The sequence below is a fragment of the Seriola dumerili genome, unplaced genomic scaffold (genome assembly GCF_002260705.1).
Source record: "Seriola dumerili isolate Sdu_G_001 unplaced genomic scaffold, Sdu_1.0 BDQW01000003.1, whole genome shotgun sequence".
Classification (NCBI taxonomy): Eukaryota; Metazoa; Chordata; class Actinopteri; order Carangiformes; family Carangidae; genus Seriola; species Seriola dumerili.
In genome coordinates this window covers 804,275-824,526 of record NW_019174258.1, presented here as the reverse complement: position 1 = coordinate 824,526, position 20,252 = coordinate 804,275, and the positions used below count along the sequence as shown (strand labels likewise).

Genomic DNA, 20,252 nt, shown 5'->3' with positions numbered 1-20,252 from the left:
AAAATTGGAAAATCATTATCGTTAATCATTATTACGGGTTAGGTTAAACTAGGGTTCAAATTCACAGCGACCGCCTGATCATTTCCAAAGTCTCGTTTGTCTGTACAGTGGTAGGGAGCTCTGGCTACGCGAGACTATACTGCTCTCACTGGCGCGCGTGCACACGCACGCAAGACTGTCACGGCCACGGCAAGTTCTTTTCATCCTACACTCAGGAGTCCTCGTAAAAAGGGGCACTTAAACATACCAGCGGTTTGAAAATGTAGCCAGCTACACATTCTACAAAGGTTTGAGCTTGCGCAAATACTTTAAACGGTTAACAACTTGTATACACTCAGTCTTATCTTGCCTATGAGTTTGAGATAGGCGTGATAAGTAATTAAATGGTACCGCAGCTCACAATAGACCTCAAGCTGGAGAAATCCTACAGTAATCGGCCTCAGCTTTATATACTGAGGACATCGGTCTGTCATCCTAGTCATTAGATATTTTTTGAATAAATGTATGTAGTATAATGATATGAATAGCTACCTCGGATAGGTCAAACTGCCTTAACCTGAGTGAGTAACTCTACAGAATACGAATGCACACAAACGCAGCACCGCCTGGCCGTTGGTTTTCTACCGCCCCCTTGCTCGGCCTGAAAGCAATTCACTCTGATGACGTCACTCGCAGAGTTGTCATGGCGTCTTTGGGACCGAAGCTGCTGCTGCTGCAATTTAGCTAAAATCTGTCGACAGTCTGTAAATCGAAATGGAGAAAAATGCAAACCTGCATCGAGACACTGACGGAAGCTCATTGTGTGCCACGATTGCAGCAGAGATGGGCGATGTTGCGATTGTCGGCGGAGTGAAAGGAACAGCCGAGAAATGCAAGAATAGTGAGGCACCTCTCAGTACTTTGGTTAACGTTAGTTGTAATGACAGCACCACAAATGTTGGTGCTCCCAGCGCCGTTAATGACACGTCCAGTGCTGGGAAGTCCGACGTGCCAGAAGCGGTCGAAGTCCTTTCCGCACAGGAGGGTAAGAAGAAGGACACCGAGGCGATAGGATCGTGGTCGGGGTCCGGGGATCAGATCAGTAACGGGATGGGGCATGAGTCGGTGCTGGCTGCAGAAGATAGAGAGGGTGGTGCCTCAAAGTTAGTAAACAACAAAACCGATGGCCCGTCCTCACCTCCCGCTAAGGAGAGCACAGATGTGGGGGGTGAGGTTTTGGCATGTGGAAATAGTGAACCGACAAAACTTGCCAAGCCGACTCATCTGTGTCCGGACAATGCAATCACAACAGACGTCAAACCGGGGCTGTCCGGTGATCGCAGCTTATCGGAGGGATTGCCGAGTGGGAGTGACCCCGATCCCAGTCTCGGTGGTGAGTCCCGAAGCATAGATTCACTTGAGTCCTTCTCCAACCTCAATTCCTGCCCTAGCTCCGACCTCAACAGTGAGGGACTGGAGGAGAGAGGGCTGGCCCTGGCCCTGCAGAGCGAGTATGGGGCTGATGGGACAAAGACTTCGTGCACTAAGGACCGGGCCGCTGGCCAGTCCATATACCACATCAAGTGGATCAAATGGAGGGAGGAGAATACACCGATCATCACCCAGAATGAGAACGGCCCCTGTCCATTACTGGCAATTATGAATGTCCTTCTGCTTGCATGGAAGGTAAAGGCTCTGAGATGGGCATGGATCAATAGAAACTTGATTCCAACTTAATACAAATAGGCGTTTTCATAAGGTAGCTCTGAGCTCTATCAAAATTTATTTCATGTAATTACAATGGAAAATTTGTGTAATTTAAACATTTCGATTTGCTAAGGGTTAACATACACATCTCACAATAGATCTAGTGTAGAAGTCCTAGTTCCTCTGTCCCTAAGCACTTCCCGTCAAAAGATAATATGTTAAGACGAGTTCATATATGATTACTCAATTTTAGCATTTGATGTGGATTTATTTAATCATGTCAGTGCATGTTGAAGAGGGAAGCCAGGTGTTTTACCAACTGAAGTGCATGGGTCTCGACAAAAAATGGTTTTATCCTGTTTTGGTTAACTTTTGTTGCAGTGCTTTGTCTGATTAAGTAGTAATAAATGAATAAACAATGAGTGTCCATGGTTGTCTGTTACAGGTTAAGATGCCACCCATGATGGAAATTATAACTGCTGAGCAACTCATGGAGTATCTTGGTGAGTGTTTGCTGCCGTTAAACCTGTTACACAAGAGCAATTTGATGCCGATGATTGATCTAAGGGGAAAATTGTACTGAGTTTATTAAGCCATGTTACCCTATTAAATATGGTCCTCTTCTGCTTGCTTTTTTCACTTGGCTTAAGATTTACAATAATAACCTAATGTGAACTTGCAGAAAAGAACAAATTTCTAAAGTATAATAAATAGACTATAACACTACGTTGGCCTGCGTTTATAGAACCACAGCAACTTGAGTGTTGCCCACAAGTCCACACTTGTAAACATACTAACCAATAAAGCCACTGGCACTGGAGTTGCAGCAACCTAGTAAACATTCTTGTGTTTCACATCCCCTCAAATGAGTGGATACATACTTAAGGTCAGATATATATACGTATATACATATTTAGAGCAGGGAAAACCCCCAAGAGCCAAACCTCTGCTGTTGCAAAGGATACAAGAGATATCTCTTCTCTCTGGCTGTCTCCTTCCCTCCATAACTAAAATTACTCTACAATATCAAAGCAGAGTGTCTGATTACAGCAGGGGCTCTTCAGAGGTAGAGCCAGTCCTCACTAGTGTCTCCTGTCAGCTCTATCAGGGCCTTCAGTATCCACTGGCATTGGAAGACTAAAATGTTCCACATCATGGCACTATATGTGATCCCCAGTTTTATGGTCCTTTACTGTGTTTGTTAAACTTATTTGTGTCTGTTAGCTGGCATGGCTCAAATAGTGCTCTTGTTTCTAAAAATGACAATTAGATAATAAATAACGATATCTTTATCACTTTGTTCATTAATTATCTCCAAAATGTCCATTTGCGTGGTACATTAGAGCATGAGTTCACCACGAGTTCAATTACAGCGCACAAAGCTAATCTTGTGTAATGTCCAGGGGATGCTGGATGACTTCTAAACTCAGAACTGTTTTTCATAACACATAGACACAAACAGCAGGGGTGACGCTGGGTAATGAAGTTCAAATGTGGTGTTTAAAGTGGGTGGTGGCGGTCACTCAGCAGCTCAGAAATTACACAGCATAGCATGAGCATGATCCCGAAGCACAGAGGCTGACAGATACAGACATTTAGGGAGGACCAGAGATGAGTGAGTTCACAGTTCAGTGGAGAGCAGAACAGTGAGGGGGTTTCCTCATTGTGGACATACTGTAGTAAAACCACTCAGCTGGCTGGCCCCCTGCTGGAAAAAATCTTGACTTGCACTAAAATCTTCATCAAGGTTGACAGCATAACAATCAAGAAGTAAGAAGAGTTTTTTTTTTTTTTTTTTAAACTGCAACCAGCAGCTTGTCTGTTGGTCAGTCCAAATAACTTGTGAAATATATGGATTATGTGCCAGAACACAGCTACAGAGTTTATGAGCCTGACTTTTCAGTTCAAAAAACATCCAAAAATCCTGAAAAACTTGCTCATCATAACATGAACTATATTCTGTGATAGGCTAGTTTAAGATTGGACAGTTAGTTCTCACAGCATGCACATGAAGAAATCATCATGCCTTTCTAGGTCAGCCATTAAAATTATATTGAAAAAAATAATAATGAAGCCCTAATTACAAGAAAAAATACTTTTTTCCTGGATATTCTCCATTCATTCTGTTTGCTTAAGCAAAATACATATGAGAGCATGTTTAATCTCCATGTGTAGCTGTTTTCACTTAATGTAGCTTTTGATGACAAGAAGTTGATGGCATTCCTCAGAGTAATTCTCAGGAAAAGTATGTGTTGACAGTGCAGCACGATACTCTCGCCAGTTTCTAATACATTAATGATTCTCTGTGAAACATTCTGAGAAATACTTACACCACAGTTTCAAAAGTCAGGAGTAGACCGCAATAAAACTTTCACAGCAATAGCAAGAATGTATTTTCATGGCTTTTTTTGCCCTTCAAAGTGTGTGAAATGCTTTAAATGTTGCAGCATGTTTGTAGTGCTCAACAGAGCAGGAGCCAGACATCTGCCAGGCTGTGCTCTCTGCCACAGCCCATGCTGCCACAGAGCCGTGTCGACAGAGATCTCAGTTGACACCACAGTGGACATGACTCAAAGGATCCTACATATTTGGCTCAGCCTTTTCTAAAACCCTACAATGAGTATTCTCTGCAAATGCTTAAGCTAGGAATCCATAGTGATCATCAGTGCCAAGCAAGTGGTTTCGCTCTGTCAATGCAATGTAACTCATCATATCTGGCAACATCTCTCTCTTTCTGTCCCTCTGTAGGAGACTACATTCTGGAAACGAAGCCTAAAGAGATATCAGAGGCTCAGCGGCTAAACTATGAGCAGGTAAGGCCTGCTTAATCAATGCGGAATATTCTTATTAAACAGGCATGTGTTTTTGCTTATGTGTGTGCATTTGTAAGCTGCTGACTGTTTATGGTACTTGAGGAGCACAGGGCTTTTGGAATGAACTCACTCTTTGTCTCTTCTCTCTCTCTCTCTTGCTCTCTGTGTTGAAGCCATAACTGCAAGTTTAACATGACACACTCAAAATTTCTCAGATGTTATCATGGCCGCTATTGATATATTTTCACCACCGATTACAAAGTGAGATGCACACTTCTCTGATGTGCCACACACACATTCAGTATAGTTGCATGCTAAAAGCGGGTTTGCACATTTGCATTAAGGTAGCGGAGAAGGTCAGTGGATGTTCCGTAATATGGAAATAAGCATCGGGTTGATTGCAAACCACATAAATAGCTTAGCTTTTTTTCCCTACTGCTCTATAGGTTACATAAGAAGTGTCTTGCGAGGCCTAGGGAACAACAGGGGTCAGGAGTGTCAGATTATGTTGTTTCACATGGCGGTGAATGCTTAGAGACGCATGGCTGGGTTCAGCTCCCAGCTATTACTGAGGCTGTGTGTGTGTGTGAGTTTGTGTGAGTTTGTGTGAGTGTGTGTGAGTGTGTGTGAGTGTGTGTGAGTGTGTGTGAGTGTGTGTGAGTGTGTGTGAGTGTGTGAGTGTGTGCGCCTGCCTCACCATGAGAGGCACTTGGAGATGGAGCTCCTGCTCCAGTTCCCCTGCTTCCTCCCATCTCCACTGCCTGCCTACGGTGTGGGAGGGGCCCTGCCTCTCCTCCTCTTGCGTGGCAGAGCACCAGCACATCTGTGAATGATTTGAAGCCACACTTGTCCCTCATTTAGAGAGGAGAAAAAAATAATGTGCAGTCTCCACACAGACGCTCACTGAATGGCTTTCTAAATTTACCTTGAGCCGAAATACAACCTCTTAAATAAATCAGTGGTGTCCTCAGCATGCACAGTTAGAGTAAGGGAGTGGTTAGAGTTTGTGTTGCATAGTTATTATGGCGGTCTAATCCTAGACACTAGCCTGGGAGCTGTGTTGCATGTGGGTGTCCTCAAGTCCGTGTGCTGTGGTTGACACAGTATGTGGAGACGACAGTGGGCAGGGCTCTGGGATGCTGGAAGCTGGGATATAAAAGACAGCAAGTCTGTGAGATGTGTTTATGTATACATCAAACAAAAGGTTTCCTCCTCTGTGCATCTTAAAGAAGTGTGTTTTCACCGCTTATTGAATTGTTATGAAATACAACTGAAGCGGCCCAGACTTTGAAAAGAGCTGTAGGAGTTCATAACAGAAGTAGTTCTATTTATAAATTCAGCTCAAAAAACATCATCTGTCACAGGAGTGTATGAGGCTTAAAATAGCAGTTGCACGGCTGCTCTTTAGCTATTGTTAAATATTTACTTGGAGGAGCTGTGGAAGTGAGTGTAGTTTTGTCTGACCCAGCTCAACACCATCTCTTACAAGGCAATTCATCCATGATGAGTGTTTAGCCATTGGAAGAAATGGGTTATCATGTTAAAGAAGCCTCTTATTTTAATTTGATGTAATTCACAGTAATGGGTGTTGTTCACAAATGTTTCTTAACCCTTTCTTTTGTTCTGAGTAAAGCACATAAAATCCCAATTTGGGTTTCACAAATCTGAAGTACGCGCTTGACCATAGCCTGTTGGATGATGAATGAATGCAAATTTGTCTCACATATCTGTTTGGGTGACGCCCTGCTTATCAAATTAAAGTCTTTCCTTATATAAATCTATGAGAAAGCAGAGACATTAACATAGAAGAAAACATGATGAGAAATTGCGGATGGTGATGTCGGAGACAAAGGAAATGGTTTGTTTTAAAGTTACAATCATAAAAGCCCATAAAAAGAAATACAGCTCGGTTTATTAGCTCCGTATGGAGAGCAAAGCATCGAATGGGCAAGTAATGGCAGAGGCTGTGCCATCAGTTGTGCAGCTTGTGGTGCAGGACACTGATTTAATTCAAGCAGGATCCATCTAATTATAAGATCAGAGATAAAGCTATACACAGGTTTATCAGTGTGTTAGGTACACGTGTTCATTTTAATGCAATCCATTACAAGAGCCAGGAGCTGATTCACCTCTACAGTTCCTTTTAGGTATAGTTAGTAGTGTCGCTGCACTGGATTGTGTTTGGATTGAATTACAAACATTAGAAACATGAGATTTATTTTGATGATACATCTAACAAAAATGTAGAGCAGTAGCAGCTGCTGATGTGTTTGAAGTATAACCCACATTGTGGGACATTACAGTCTTGTAAACTGTGCATTATTTACAGCCCCCACTGATGGGTAATGGCATTATGTAATGGTTTACATTTGTCCTCCAGTGACTGAAATATTGTTTTTTAGGTTCATAGATCAGATGTGTATATTTTTATAGATTTTTATATGATTTCAGACAGACGCGTGACAAAGTTCTGACAGTTCCATTCCCTAGATTAATTTTCATTGAGCAATGACATAGATATTTTTGTGGCAGTGTCAACCTTGGTATGTATTTCTTAACTAAAAACTATTGCTCAATTGTGTTGCTTGGCAGAAACATTGGTGACTGCAACATGGGGAAAGCAGCTCATTCCTCCAGCTCTAGAAGCAAGGCCTCTTTCTTTTTACATACATTTATATAGTGTAAGTGTGACTTGATTATGGTTTGATTTCTTGGCTGCATTTTGTTTTAATATAAGAACTGCTTCATGTGATCACCTGGGACCGTCATGTAAATGACGAAATGAAAGCCTTCCCTCATCTTGGAGTTGTAATACCATATTCTATGAACTACCAGCTTAGTCGATCTACTCAGGGTTTTATTTTTAGTTAAGTTTTGGATGAAAATCAGCAAAGTGAGAGAGAAGCAGAGAGGCCTTCCCATAAAAACTTCCTCTGAAGAATGAAAGTAAAAATACAGGAAGGCCTAACCAGAGTACTGTGCTAATGTTTTACTGTGAAAATGCATCCAACACAAGCACAGATGAATGTGAAAGATGCAGTGCTAATCATCCGATTTCTGAGTGCTCCTCTGCTGTTGGAGCCCTGTGCCCTAAAGTGAAGAGATGTGGTCCATTACACTGCCCTGCTAATCCTGCCATCAGTGCTGCTCGTAAGCATCCTAATCCGCACACTCAAATGGGCCAGCTAAAGGCTTTTCACCTCAGTTTCTGCCCCAGAGCTGGAGTATCTCACTGCTCATGGGATGTATAGTATTTCTAGTCCACACGTTGTACTGTCAACGTTTGCAAATTTGTTTTAAAATGATGAATTTTGTGTCATTTGGAATCATTACACCCATCACTTGATATCAAAGACGGTAAAAAATGAAAGATTCATATTCACAATAGTGATGCAAGCTAAGCAATATACAATAATTGAAATTAGTATCACAGTATTAATAAGAATAGGTTTGTAGTATCTGTATCAATATGGCAAATTAATGCAAAATCAATTATAAAATAATAAGACAAAACTCTTCACACTAATATATATATATATATATAGAGAGAGAGAGAGAGAGGTAGGATTTTTAAATAATTATCTTGGGATTATTCATAGTTTTTTGAATGATTAAACAATATGATGAAATTTTTATTATACAATAACACTGAAAGTCAACAAATGATGATATTGAATTATCCAGATTTATTTCAGCTGTAACTCAGGTTCATTGCTCTGGTATTTGCAAAGATTTCTTTTTTTGCTTTCGGGTAATTTTCCTTGTATCTCCACCATCTCCTGTAGTGTATTGTGAAAGAGCTGAAATCAGATGTAAATCGCTTACAACTACGCTCGCAATAGAGTTGTAGGGCTCAGCTGCAAGGTTTATCTTGATCTCAGAGTTAAATGGCAGCAGGGGTTCAGAGCCAGCTGGGAAACATAGCTCTGAGGCAGAATGCAAGAATTAGTCTGATTCGTTGAGTTCTCAGGTGTGTGGTGCATACATATGGCATACTTACGATGTGATGTGTACATAAAGTATGTTATATATAAAGTTCACTCTGTTCAACCCTTCAGTCATTGATTTGAAAGAGAGGAATTTCTTTCTACATATTTATATTTTTGGCAGTGTTTAAAAACTTATTAGACATAAACACAGGAAAAAAAACATCAGTTCCATGTCAAACCAGCAATATACTATATGCAAGCACATTAATATCAGAATTAGTTCATTTGTTTAGCAAAGCAAACAAGAGGTGCAGCTCTGATTTGTATTACCAATGCCTATGTTAAATATCGACTGTGTCTCATTGAACTGAAATGACTAAATGAAAAGTATTCTTCCCAGAGCCGTTTATAGTACATTATTCTCCACCATGTACACACAGCAGAAGCATGTGGACAGAAAAAGATCAAACCACCAACCTTACAATTAATGGCAAGCTGAACGCTACCCTGTTCCAAAATAAAGTTCTGATGTTTTCTAATAAGGGTGAAAAGCAAAAAGCAGCATGGAGTGGTATTTTTCTCAGTTTTGTTCAGGCATGCCACATGATTACCAGAGACAACATATGCAGTTAAAACCTCACAGGAACCTAGTGGTAGATTTATTTTAATGAAACTTGTAAAAACCCATAACATTGTAGGGAAATCACAATTGCAACAGTCACATGGGTAAAACATATAGAAATGGTATAAAGATGGTATAAAGCTAGTAAGGAACTGACTGGAGAAGGTTTTATAGACTGCTGAAGGCCAAAGAGAAGACAAGCGAGGTGAACCAGTAAACTGTATGCGTGGTTTGACACAGACCCTGAGAAAGTATTAACATTAAAAAGTATTTACAAACCTATACGCAGACAACCAGAATGTTATTTGAAGCCATCAGAAATTTGATTTTGCTGAATTAAACCCAGATGTTGTGTGTGTGCTGTGTTTGAGGGTGTTCTGGGTTTTACTCAGTAAATGTATCTACACGAGATGGTAAACCTGCCTCAGGCATCTTTATGCTTTCAGCCATTGTTCTGTGTAATGTTATCTCCCTGGTGTGAAGCTACATACTACTGTATATACTGCACACCAGGAAGCTAGGTTTCTGTCTACATTGTACTGTCTGGTACAATAGCACAGTGTAGATTCTGATGGTCTGATGGGGTTATCAAAGGAAAAAGTACCTTGTGCTACAGTGACTCATCTCCCATCATCGGGACAGAAAGGCTCGACAAGTTACCGGAGTTAAAGTCATTTAAAGTTGATATTGTCTAACTTACTAAAAGAGCGAATTAAATGTGCTGCCCATCCATTTTATCTTCTTAACTAATTATGGCCTTCACTAGAGGAGGTAGTGAGATCTAAACTATAGGATGAACCCTGTAGTGGTTTGTTACAATGTGGAATAATTATGCAACTTAATGTTTGAGCCCTGAAAGTATTAAAATGGGAACAATTACAATATCATATACTTTAGTCTAAGTTAACAGACTACAGCCTTGAACTGGCCACAGAACTGAATCATCTGTCTGATATGACTGTATTAAAATTTTAACATTTTAGGGGCGATCTGGTGAGCTAGAGGTTTAGGTTACTGACCATGTAGTCTCAGTGTCCCCCTGTTCAAGTCCAGCCGAGGACCTTTGTTGCTCTCTCTCTCTCTCTCCCCTCATTTTCTGCCATGTTTCTATCATCCACTATCAAAAGTAAAGGCAAAAATGCCTCAAAAGATCAAACAAAGGCTGTATTCATTGCAGAGCTATTGGATTGCATCATATCGTCTTGTGTTCCTGTTATTTTGTCCACTTGTTAATATTATCAAAGGGAAATATCATGTCTCATGATGATGAGTCTGAAAGCTTACACAGAAATGTAATATCAAATGGTTTCCTGGCAGAGACTTCCATTTCTTTCTGCGGTTGTAGGTTGATTGATGGTAAACAGAGTAAAACCTAATAAGAGCAGCAAATATGAAAACTCAACTTAGTCTCAATGAAATAATTGTAAAGCAGACACATTTGACAAAACCAAATGAAGGCTTGAGTGTGTGGAAGTGGTGTTTTTTTGGGAGGGTTTTGTATTGCGCTGGCATAAATGGCAGTTAATGGTTTGTTGTAAAGGTAGAAAAATCAATACTTAATAGCTCCAGCTATGCTGACTGTGTGCAGACAGCCAGGAATAGTGTAACAGATGAGGACAGCTGACAGCAGCAGCTGGATTGGACACAGCTCTTGGTTTTGTATATTGTTAACAATACATAAGCAAACATGTTTTTTTTTTTTTTTGTTTTTTTTTTTAATTCCTCTGCTGCATTGTTTTTTTTAACAAGAATGCGTATCCTCTTTCTCCTTGTTTCCTAGAACATGAGTGATGCCATGGCCGTGTTGCATAAGCTGCAGACAGGTCTGGATGTGAATGTTAAATTCACCGGGGTGCGAGTCTTTGAGTACACCCCAGAATGCATTGTGTTTGATCTGCTGGACATCCCCCTTTACCACGGCTGGCTGGTTGACCCCCAGGTGAGATGGACCTTACTCATCACTGCTGTGTTCCTTTACTTCCCTGAAAGCCAGTGTGTTTTATTGTGCTCATGTCTATCCTCAACACATCTCTTTTTTTAATTCACTATGAATAGTGAAATACTGGAAACTGGTTGCTTTCACATCTGAAGTTCTGTTCATTTGGTCCAGGAGAAGGGAAAAATGTTACAGTATTAAAGTTCGGGTCTGGTTTTGTGTTCACACTAACTTATTACAAAGAAACCAAGACGAGTAACCATGCAGTCTAACAGGCTGACAGGTAACTCCTTTGGTAACTCTGGTGCTGGGCGACTGTGGTGGGAAAACGAAGCAGACCAACCACAGGGTTTACTGATGGTAGATTTGTATGAATTCTGCTAATCCTGAACTTTAAAGGAAGCAGTCTTATAAGTGTTATGTATATTTATGCCGTATCACTTGGTCCCACAAATACCACAAATCTGAAAATGAATAGGAGTTAAAAGTAAGAGGCGTGTTGTGTTTGTGTCCTGCTTTGCGTATTTTAGCAGTTCTTCATTAAGAAGTAAGTGAAACACACTGACCACTCATTCCTGCACTATCACAATGCAAACTGTTTCATCCTTTTCATCGCAGTTTACATATATTAGCTCCATTTGCGGTCTGAGCTAATCATACTCATAATTAGACCATGAATTAACTCATCAGGTTTTGTAAAGTGCAGCACGACTTGCTATTGGATTTCCCCACATGGGTCCATTTAGTGGTGATGACGCAGGATGACAGTTGCTAAAACTGTTCAATCAGTATGTCGGTCCATATGACTTCATGCTTGCAGCTTATAGGCTCAATATGAAATATAAGTAAGGGAACAGTATCTGTGTTTTCCTTGATTCAGACCAAATGAGCCAAACTGTAGATGTGAAAGCGTCCTAGTTTATCTCAAACAAACAGTGAGATGTGAACATGTATAGCATTAAATTTTAATTTGGCGACTGTCATCCTGCATCACCAGTGCTACAAAAGTCAAAACGCAGTTTATTCTGGTGACTTCTACTGAACTTTATTGCACCCTGTGGGTTTATTTATCTTTTTTAGTGTCACAAAGAGCTCAGATATTAAGAGGTGGTTAAGAACATTATTAGTCAAGACTGAAACAAGATTGAAAACACAGACCGCTAGAAACAGGACAGAAACATGGCATCTTGTACCATAAGGGGTGGATGCAGTAGTCATTTCATTTTGCTCTCTTAACCACAGTTTTTACATCATTAACTTCCAAATGTACGTTGCCATAGCAAATCATTTTCGATAATTATTGGAGATGTTTTCCATGACGGCTTCCACATTCAGCAGATGGATTGTGTATATTTAATAACGAGTGTAACTTTTGAATTCAAAGTATCGTCATAGCTACTACTACACAAACCACAAACTAACAACTCCAGAGGTCTCTGGGAACCAGACTACCTCCTTTTCAGGTTGACTGTGTTCACTTCTTTGGTCTGAGTTCAAGTGACAGCGTTCACACCAACCTAAATAAAGAAAATTAGCAGGTAAATGTACCTGCGTTCAGGAATCAGGTTTACACAGTGCTAACAGTTGCAGCATGAACCCCTTGTCACCAGAATATTTCTCTCTGTTATAAATTTTGTATAAATGTACTGTGGCTTTTAGTGAAACAGCACCAAAGCCTGGTGAATGTTCTCTCCCACAGTTTTTATCTTTGTTTGCAGATGCATGACATTGTCAAGGCAGTGGGAAACTGCAGCTACAACCAGCTGGTGGAGAAGATAATATCCTGCAAACAGTCAGACAACAGCGAACTGGCAGGTGAAGGTGGGTGCTTTCTCCTCACTCCCTCTACTCTCTGACCTGCCTGACTCTCCTCCTGGCCCCCGTCATCCCTTCCCTGTCATCCCTGTGTACTTGACTGGAGGTCCAGAAAAAGAGAGAAAGTAATTAATTTTGAGGAAAATGTTTTAAGTTCAAATCAAATTTTGAGCTTTAGAGTTGCATTCTGATAAACATCCTCTTTCTATTAATTTTACAATACACATTGAAGTCAATTATCACCAGCGTCTTTGTGTCATACGTAGTGACACAAGTACAACTCTGCAGAGAAACAGCTGTGCAGTGTAACATTGAATCAGTGGCATCTTCTTTACATAAGATATATTTACAGTAAAGTGCAAACATATTCTGCGCAAAACCACAGACCAAGTTCAAATAAAACCAGGACACATGTGGCTGCTCATCAAATGACCTACTTCCACAGCTGTCAGTAACTTCTCAACTAAATATTTGCTAATTCACCACTGACTTTCCTCAGAAGTTGTCAGCTGGGCTGCTGCCAAGTCCAACAAATCAAGGCCTCAGTCAGTGATGATAATGCTGTAGGAGATTCACTCCTGTTCTATTGTATTTCGACATTTGCAGCATGGACCCGATTTAAGTGGTTTGCTGCTGATGCTACCCATCGCTGCTTGATGAGCTGGATTTGCATCCACTTTAGATGGGCAAAGATAACTCTCAGAAAACTGAGAGAAAATGAAACATCTCTGAGATTTGTTGTTATGCTTTGATGTGCTTCAGTGTTCAATAGTTAGTTTCTGTTTCCACCGTCGTGGCTCATTCTTTGGTAGACTGCTCCTCTGTCTTTTTGAGTATCACACTGCGTTTGTGGGTGTTTGTTACAAATTGGATGCTGTCCTGTCTTACAGATGTTGATCACCATCTGCTACTCAGTCTATATTGGGTTCACTATAGTAACTGTGACCAGTTCAGCAGCAGAGAGTCACAATGTTCAAATAGCAACTACAGACATTACAACAGGGTTTCCAGTAAGCCTTCCAAATACTGACCCATGTTCATGAATGAGCGGGGATTGATTGTAGTGTAGATGACTCATCCAGTGGTCTGTCGTCTAATGATGAAAATATTTGAAAATGAAAAAGAGGCAATTTACAAGCAACAAATGAAAGTTATTTTTCCACCTTCCTAAGTTGAATAATTGGTTATTTGCAGAACTACTTTAACTCATAGGCCAACAGGCAAGTGGCTGGTGAAGCTTATCAAATTAAAACACCAAAATTAACAGAGACATAATATAGCTCAATTTCAATCAATTGATTTTAAATATGTCTTTGATCTGCAGCACGCAGGCAGTAAACTCATACAACCAAAATACAATATGCATTCATGTGACCAAGTTTCTGCACTGGCTAATCAATCACTAATTCAATACCTCCTTTGTTTTTCTGTATGTTTCCTCCTTCCTGTCTCTCATACTAGGCATTGTAGCAGAGCAGTTTCTGAGCAGCACAGCCACTCAGCTGACGTACCATGGCTTATGTGAGCTCACATCCACTGTACAGGAGGGAGAGCTCTGTGTCTTTTTCAGGAATAACCACTTCAGCACTATGATCAAATTCAAGGTAACCACACCGAAAAAGTACTGTCAACACTAAAACTGTTGGCATTATTTGCATTAGTTAGATTGAGATCCATGTGTCATCTGTCCTCCCAGCCAGTGACGAGGCTCATGAAGCCTTTTACCTTTATATCACAGTCAGATTTCTGCTTCTCTGCGGATGTTTACAGATATAAGCAAAACCAACTTTGCAATCTTAAACAGACAGCTCTTTGTTTTTGTCTGTGAGCTAAACAGAATAAACATGCTTTAATTAAATCTTTCTCTGTGGGCTATTCAATAAGAAATAGTTCAATTTGATTGAATTGATAAATAGTTAATTTTTACAGGAAAGCCTTAGAGTAATATTTAATTGTGTGTCAAGATTTTGAATGATTATTTTGCAGATGATTCAGAAAAAGAACTTTCTAGTTTAAGTGTTACCATCTACCTGTCAGGAAGCCCTTCTTCTCTCTGTTTCTCTTCCCGCTCTGCTAAAGCTCCTGAGCACTTTCCAATAGTGTTCACTGCATAGACGTACTGCAAGACGTTCTTCAAACTTATGATAGATATGCATTTATGTGTAACAGATATACAATATTACATCAATCCCGATGACGATAAGAGGTCCCATTCGTCTGCATCCCATCCCCAACAGCCCCGTGCCCACAACTGGCTCGCCATGTCATTGTAGCTGGGACAGACCTTTCCTGTTGTCTGCAGGAGGGGAAGTGAAGTCTGCGTACTCTCATTTTGAATAGCACAGTATAATTTGCCAATGTAAGCAAAGCCGTGTGTGTCACCTATGACGTCAGACCAAGTATCATGACAGCCTCTTGTAATCACTCAGCTGCAGACTTTTGCACAAACACATACATATAGTCGCACATGATAAACGCCCATATGCACGTTGTGTGGGTGTGTACCAACAGTAGAAACTGTGACATCATGTCCCTGTGTATATAGTGTAACACTGATAAGATATATGTGTGTGTGCTTACTTCCTAGGGCCAGCTGTACCTCCTGGTTACAGACCAAGGTTTCCTGACGGAGGAGAAGGTCGTCTGGGAGAGTCTGCACAACGTTGATGGGGATGGCAACTTCTGTGATTCAGAGTTCCGGTTGCGGCCTCCCTCTGATCCAGAGACTGTGTACCGCGGCCAACAGGATCAGATAGACCAGGTCTGAGCACTGATGCAGGCAAGACTAGCAGAACCAGCATTTATCTACCACCACATCTTGATATGCTTAACTGCGATGTGCTTTTCACACCATTAGTGTACCACAAAAGCCGAGACAGAATGCTGGACCAGTAGTGGCATAATGCTCCTCACTGTTCTTTCCTCAAGTATCTTGTTTTAAACACTGAGGGAAAGGGAAAGACAAAAAGTCACAACACACATTCCGTCAAATTCCAGGAAACACCAGAATGGCACAGAATTGTTAATGAAACGTGAATGAATAAGGGAAAAAAAAAATCAACTGTGCACCATCCTGGGCTAAATAATAGATGTGTTATGACTCCCCACACTAATATTTGAGATGCAGACATATCAGATGGCAGCCTGAACATCACATAGCAGGGTTGCATTGTGCCCCCTTCCCTTCTCATCCGTTCTTTGTTGTACCACACTGACTCCACACTGGCCCTTTAGCGATGCATTGAGTTTATGTCTCCTGTGCATTTTGACTATAATTCACAGCTGTTTGCTCATTGGTCGGCCAGAGTGGGCCAAACACAGAGCTCGCTGACATATTGTCTGCCTTGTTCGCACACACACAGACTGGACCTGAGCATGGGAGCTATTACTTTTTGCTGCTCACTCAGGCCCATCCCTCCTTATCTACAAGATAGGCTTGGTGAGAAAAATCTATTCAGGCAATTTATGCACTCATAATCAATTCAGTTAGATTGGTAGAAAACTTGTAATTCTCAGTGGGGAAATTGGGTCTTCGCCTTGACAAAGGACATAACATTGAGAAGAATAGAACATACTGAATGTAACATAATGGATAACTCCAGCATAAAGGAAGTTCTGTTAATTATACTTCAAAAAATAATACGATGAAGATAATACAACAAATGAAAAGTGCTCAGTTAATAAGCACAGAACTGTGGTTGTGGATTGTGGATTGGTCTATAACATGTTGGCTGAGGAGCGACCAAGCTCGGCATAATAAGAATACAGTGTATATACATAAGCATCACAATGACAACTTTTGCTCATAAATCATCAAGTGTGTCTCTCTCCCTGTGCATGTTCATGTGTGTCATCAGGACTATCTGATGGCGCTGTCGCTGCAGCAGGAGCAGCAAAGCCAGGACCTGCAGTGGGAGCAACTCCCCGAGGGCATCAGTGACCTAGAGCTGGCAAAAAAGCTTCAGGAGGAGGAGGACCGACGAGCCTCCCAGTACTACCAGGAGCAAGAGCAAGAGCAGGCGGCAGCAGCACAGGCACAGGTGGGGAGGGAGGGATTGAACGAGGTAAAAGCAGGTGGGAGAGGGAGGAGAAGCAGGACTTTGAACAAATGTGACACAGAGGGAAGATGTTACCTTCTTGAAAGAGATGGATGTCTGCATCAGGGAGTTTGAGCTATAAAGGAGGGATTGAGGATGAAACGGGACATATTCTTTTTTTTCTTGTAATTCTGCCACCCTTTACCATGAGGTCAAGGCACACGCATTGTCGTGTAATTGTTGCAGATGAACAGTGACACGTATCCAGTCCTGTGAACTCTTTGGAATTACTTGGTTTTCTGCATGAGTTGATCATAAAAAATTGATCTGATTGTCACAAGTATAAGCAGAGACAATTTGCTCAAGCTAATAATAAACAACTTTACTGTTTCATTTCTTTACTGAACACACCTTTAAAACACAGTGCTGGTGGAATAAGTAAATGAAACCTTGAATTTTATAACGAGTCAAACTTTTGACAGCAATAACCTCAAACAAGCACTTCTGGTAAATGCGGATCAGACCTGCACAATGTTCACAAAGATGTTTGGACCATTATTCTTTACAGAGCTGCTTCAGCTCAGCCATATTCTCAGGATGTCTGGTGTGAGTGACTCTCTTGACATTGATCCTGACATTAACTTGTAAAATATCTTTGAGATAAATTTGGGAATTCATTTTCCCCTCAATGATCTCTAGGCCTAGAGGCATGAAAGCAGCCCCAGTATGTTTTCATGTTGGCGTGCAGTAGTGTACGGAGTGAAAAAGGGTTTACACAGCATGTAGTGCTGTGTGTTCTTCGCAAACAATTCAACCTTATTTTCATCAGTCCATAAAACCCAGCAACACTGTGGAGCGAAGCGCTGCTCTTTAGCAAACTTCAGGCACGCTGCAATGTTTTTTGTGGAGAGCAGCCGCTTCCTCCATGCGACTATGGACCGTGATTTACGTATAGTAGACACATGACTGCTGTGTCTGCGTTGTGCTTTTGGAGTCATCTTGGATGGGCACCCACTTCTAGGGAGAGTAGCCACAGAACTCCATCTATAGACAGTCTTGACTGTGGACTGATGATCTAAACTCTTTGATGACTTTGTATTCCTTTCAGCTTCATGCAAATCAACAATGTCTTATGTCTTCTGTGATTTCTTTTTTGGTCAGGCATGGTTCACATCAGCAAATGTTACTTGTTTAAGTCTTTTTATATAAATCAAAATAGCTCTAATCCACTCCCCCCATCTTGTTTCATTTGTTGGACTCCCAGTTTTCATAACTCCTGACTCCAGTTAGCTTTTGTTGATGTCATTAGCCGAGAGGTTCACACTTTTTCCAGCCTACAATGTGAATATTTGAATGATGTTTTTAATATCGGCAAGAACAGTACAACGATTAGTGTGTTATTAATTAAAACAGATTGTGTTTGTTCATATTTGTAACTTTGATGAAGATCTGACCACATTTTCAGACATATTTATTCATAAATGCAGATAATTCCAAAGGGTTCACTGACTTCCTCTTGGCCCTCCATGGGAGATACACGGTATACTGATTAGACGATTTCTATAAAGAACATCATTAGAACCAATGAGGCATTGCACTTTTTTTTTTAGCTTGTCTTCAGCTTGTTTTGTTTTGTCATACTTTCAACGGAGACATTAATGTTTCTATTTGCACTTTTTTCCAGTTCCAGTTCAAGTAGGTTTGCTTGTAATAAACACGTCTATATACATGTATTTACATTTCTTTTGTTCCCTTGCTCTGTTTGTGCAGCAGGGCCAGCAGGAACCTGCCGAGGGAGATGAGGCTGAAAGAGGAGGTGCAGGAGCAGGTGGAGCAGCAGCCGGCGCTGGGACGGTGGCAGCAGCTGGAGCCACACCCAGCCCGGGAAAACAGTCCTCTAGTGGGGAGCGCAAAGCCAAGAAAGAATCAAAGGATAAAGACAAATGTGTTATTTTGTAACATACAGTGTGTCTGTGTGAGTGTGCGTGTGAGTGTTTTGTGCATTTGCTTATCTGTGAGCACGGGGACAGCATTTGTTTCTCCATGGACTGGACACACAACGCTGAGCCCCCACTTGATGACAAACAAGGGAAGGAGACGATTGAGGGGAGACGCAACAAGACTAACAGTGGATCTGCTGTTCCCAAACCACTGGTGCCTGCTAACCTCTAAACCTAGACATCAGAGGAAGGGACACTACAACAACAACTACCCCTTATCTTTCATAGAGTCAGCCAAACTTTGTTACAAGTTGCACAGTGCACTATATTTGTGATGTGGGGTCAAGTTTATCTGGGGTGGTATATTTTATAGCAAAAGACATAATCTGAAGAAACAAAATGTCACACTTTCACCGTGTTCTTTTCCAAAAGCATCATTCATTTCACTCATTTTTCATTATTGCAGCTTATAAGCTTTTTTGTACTCATCAATATTGACGAAGCATATTAGACAAACTCACTTTTTTGATTTTTGTTGAGTTTTTTAAGTTAGCTGTCAATGCCAAGATTCACATTTTATTTATATATCTGTGTAACAGGTAGCTTTTGGGAGCAGTTTTATGTTTTTTTTTTTGTGTAAGATGAAAGGGATTCTCTCATAATATTGCCTGTTAGAATTCAGTGTAACATTATTTGTGTCCCCTCTGAATCACTATGTACCTAAGGGTTACTTCATGCCAGATAGCTGCCAGATACTGTAGCTTCGTAACAATACTCATCACAGCTTGCCCTGTTCAGATTTGCCTTAAGAATGGCAGTGTTGTATTCTGCTCTGTTTGAATGTGAATGTTTGTTTGTCTTCATGTGTATGTTATGTACAGTACACGTGTGCTATGTGGTATAATGGCGTGCGGTATACGTGTTACATGTCTCATTTACTCAGCATCACTGATGTAACAAGTTTCAAATTGGAAATAGCCAAATCTTTGACGCTGTATTAGTTAAGCTACACATTTATGAGATTTCTTTTATGTTGTGATTCTATTTCACAAAAAAACATGTTTGGGACAGTGAGACTTAGGAAAGCATTGCAGATTTTAATTGACAAGTCTTTTTCTGAATCTGATGTTGTTTCTGTGTGAGACACAACTAGCTTTTGGCAGATTAGATTTGTATTAGATCGCACCCAATTTAGAGTGCATGGTAGTTCTGAAAGGCCCCTTTCTTTCTCACAGTCTCTTCTGGCAGCTTCCTGGAGAGATGCAGTGTGTGTGTGTGTGCGTGTGTGTGTGTGTGTGTGTGTGTGTGTGTGTGTGTGTGTGTGTGTGTGTGTGTGTGTGTGTGTGTGTGTGTTTTTGTGCGTGCGTGCGTGCGTGCGTGCGTGCGTGCAGGCACTATCTTGATCTCCTCTGTTAGGTTTTGGATGTAAAAGTTCCACTGCAGGCAGGTTTTGAAGAGAAATACCACAGAATTT

General features: G+C 40.9%; 1 protein-coding gene across 2 annotated transcripts; it reads left to right on the top strand.

Annotated features, from left to right (window-relative positions):
- Positions 1 to 701: 701 nt before the first annotated feature.
- mindy2 (MINDY lysine 48 deubiquitinase 2) lies at positions 702 to 20,050 on the top strand. Of its 2 annotated transcripts, none has more exons than XM_022744871.1 (9): positions 702 to 1,665; positions 2,132 to 2,189; positions 4,435 to 4,499; positions 10,831 to 10,989; positions 12,705 to 12,807; positions 14,263 to 14,405; positions 15,389 to 15,562; positions 16,659 to 16,841; positions 18,612 to 20,050. In XM_022744871.1, the coding sequence occupies exons 1-9, from the start codon at positions 754 to 756 to the stop codon at positions 18,795 to 18,797; spliced, it is 1,983 nt and encodes a 660-aa protein (XP_022600592.1). In that variant the 5' UTR covers positions 702 to 753; the 3' UTR covers positions 18,798 to 20,050. The 2 variants fall into 2 exon arrangements, with proteins under 2 accessions (XP_022600592.1, XP_022600583.1); XM_022744862.1 differs by having other exon boundaries at positions 18,609 to 20,050.
- The last annotated feature ends 202 nt before the right edge of the window (positions 20,051 to 20,252 follow it).

What these genes read in the sequence shown, in the direction of transcription:
- mindy2 (XM_022744862.1), top strand. Translation starts at nt 754, where the DNA reads ATGGAGAAAAATGCAAACCTGCATCGAGACACTGACGGAAGCTCATTG. An exon ending in AGCGGCTAAACTATGAGCAG is followed by an intron (nt 4,500 to 10,830) that starts GTAAGGCCTGCT and finishes CTTGTTTCCTAG; the next exon opens with AACATGAGTGATGCCATGGC. An exon ending in CGGCAGCAGCACAGGCACAG is followed by an intron (nt 16,842 to 18,608) that starts GTGGGGAGGGAG and finishes CTGTTTGTGCAG; the next exon opens with CAGGGCCAGCAGGAACCTGC.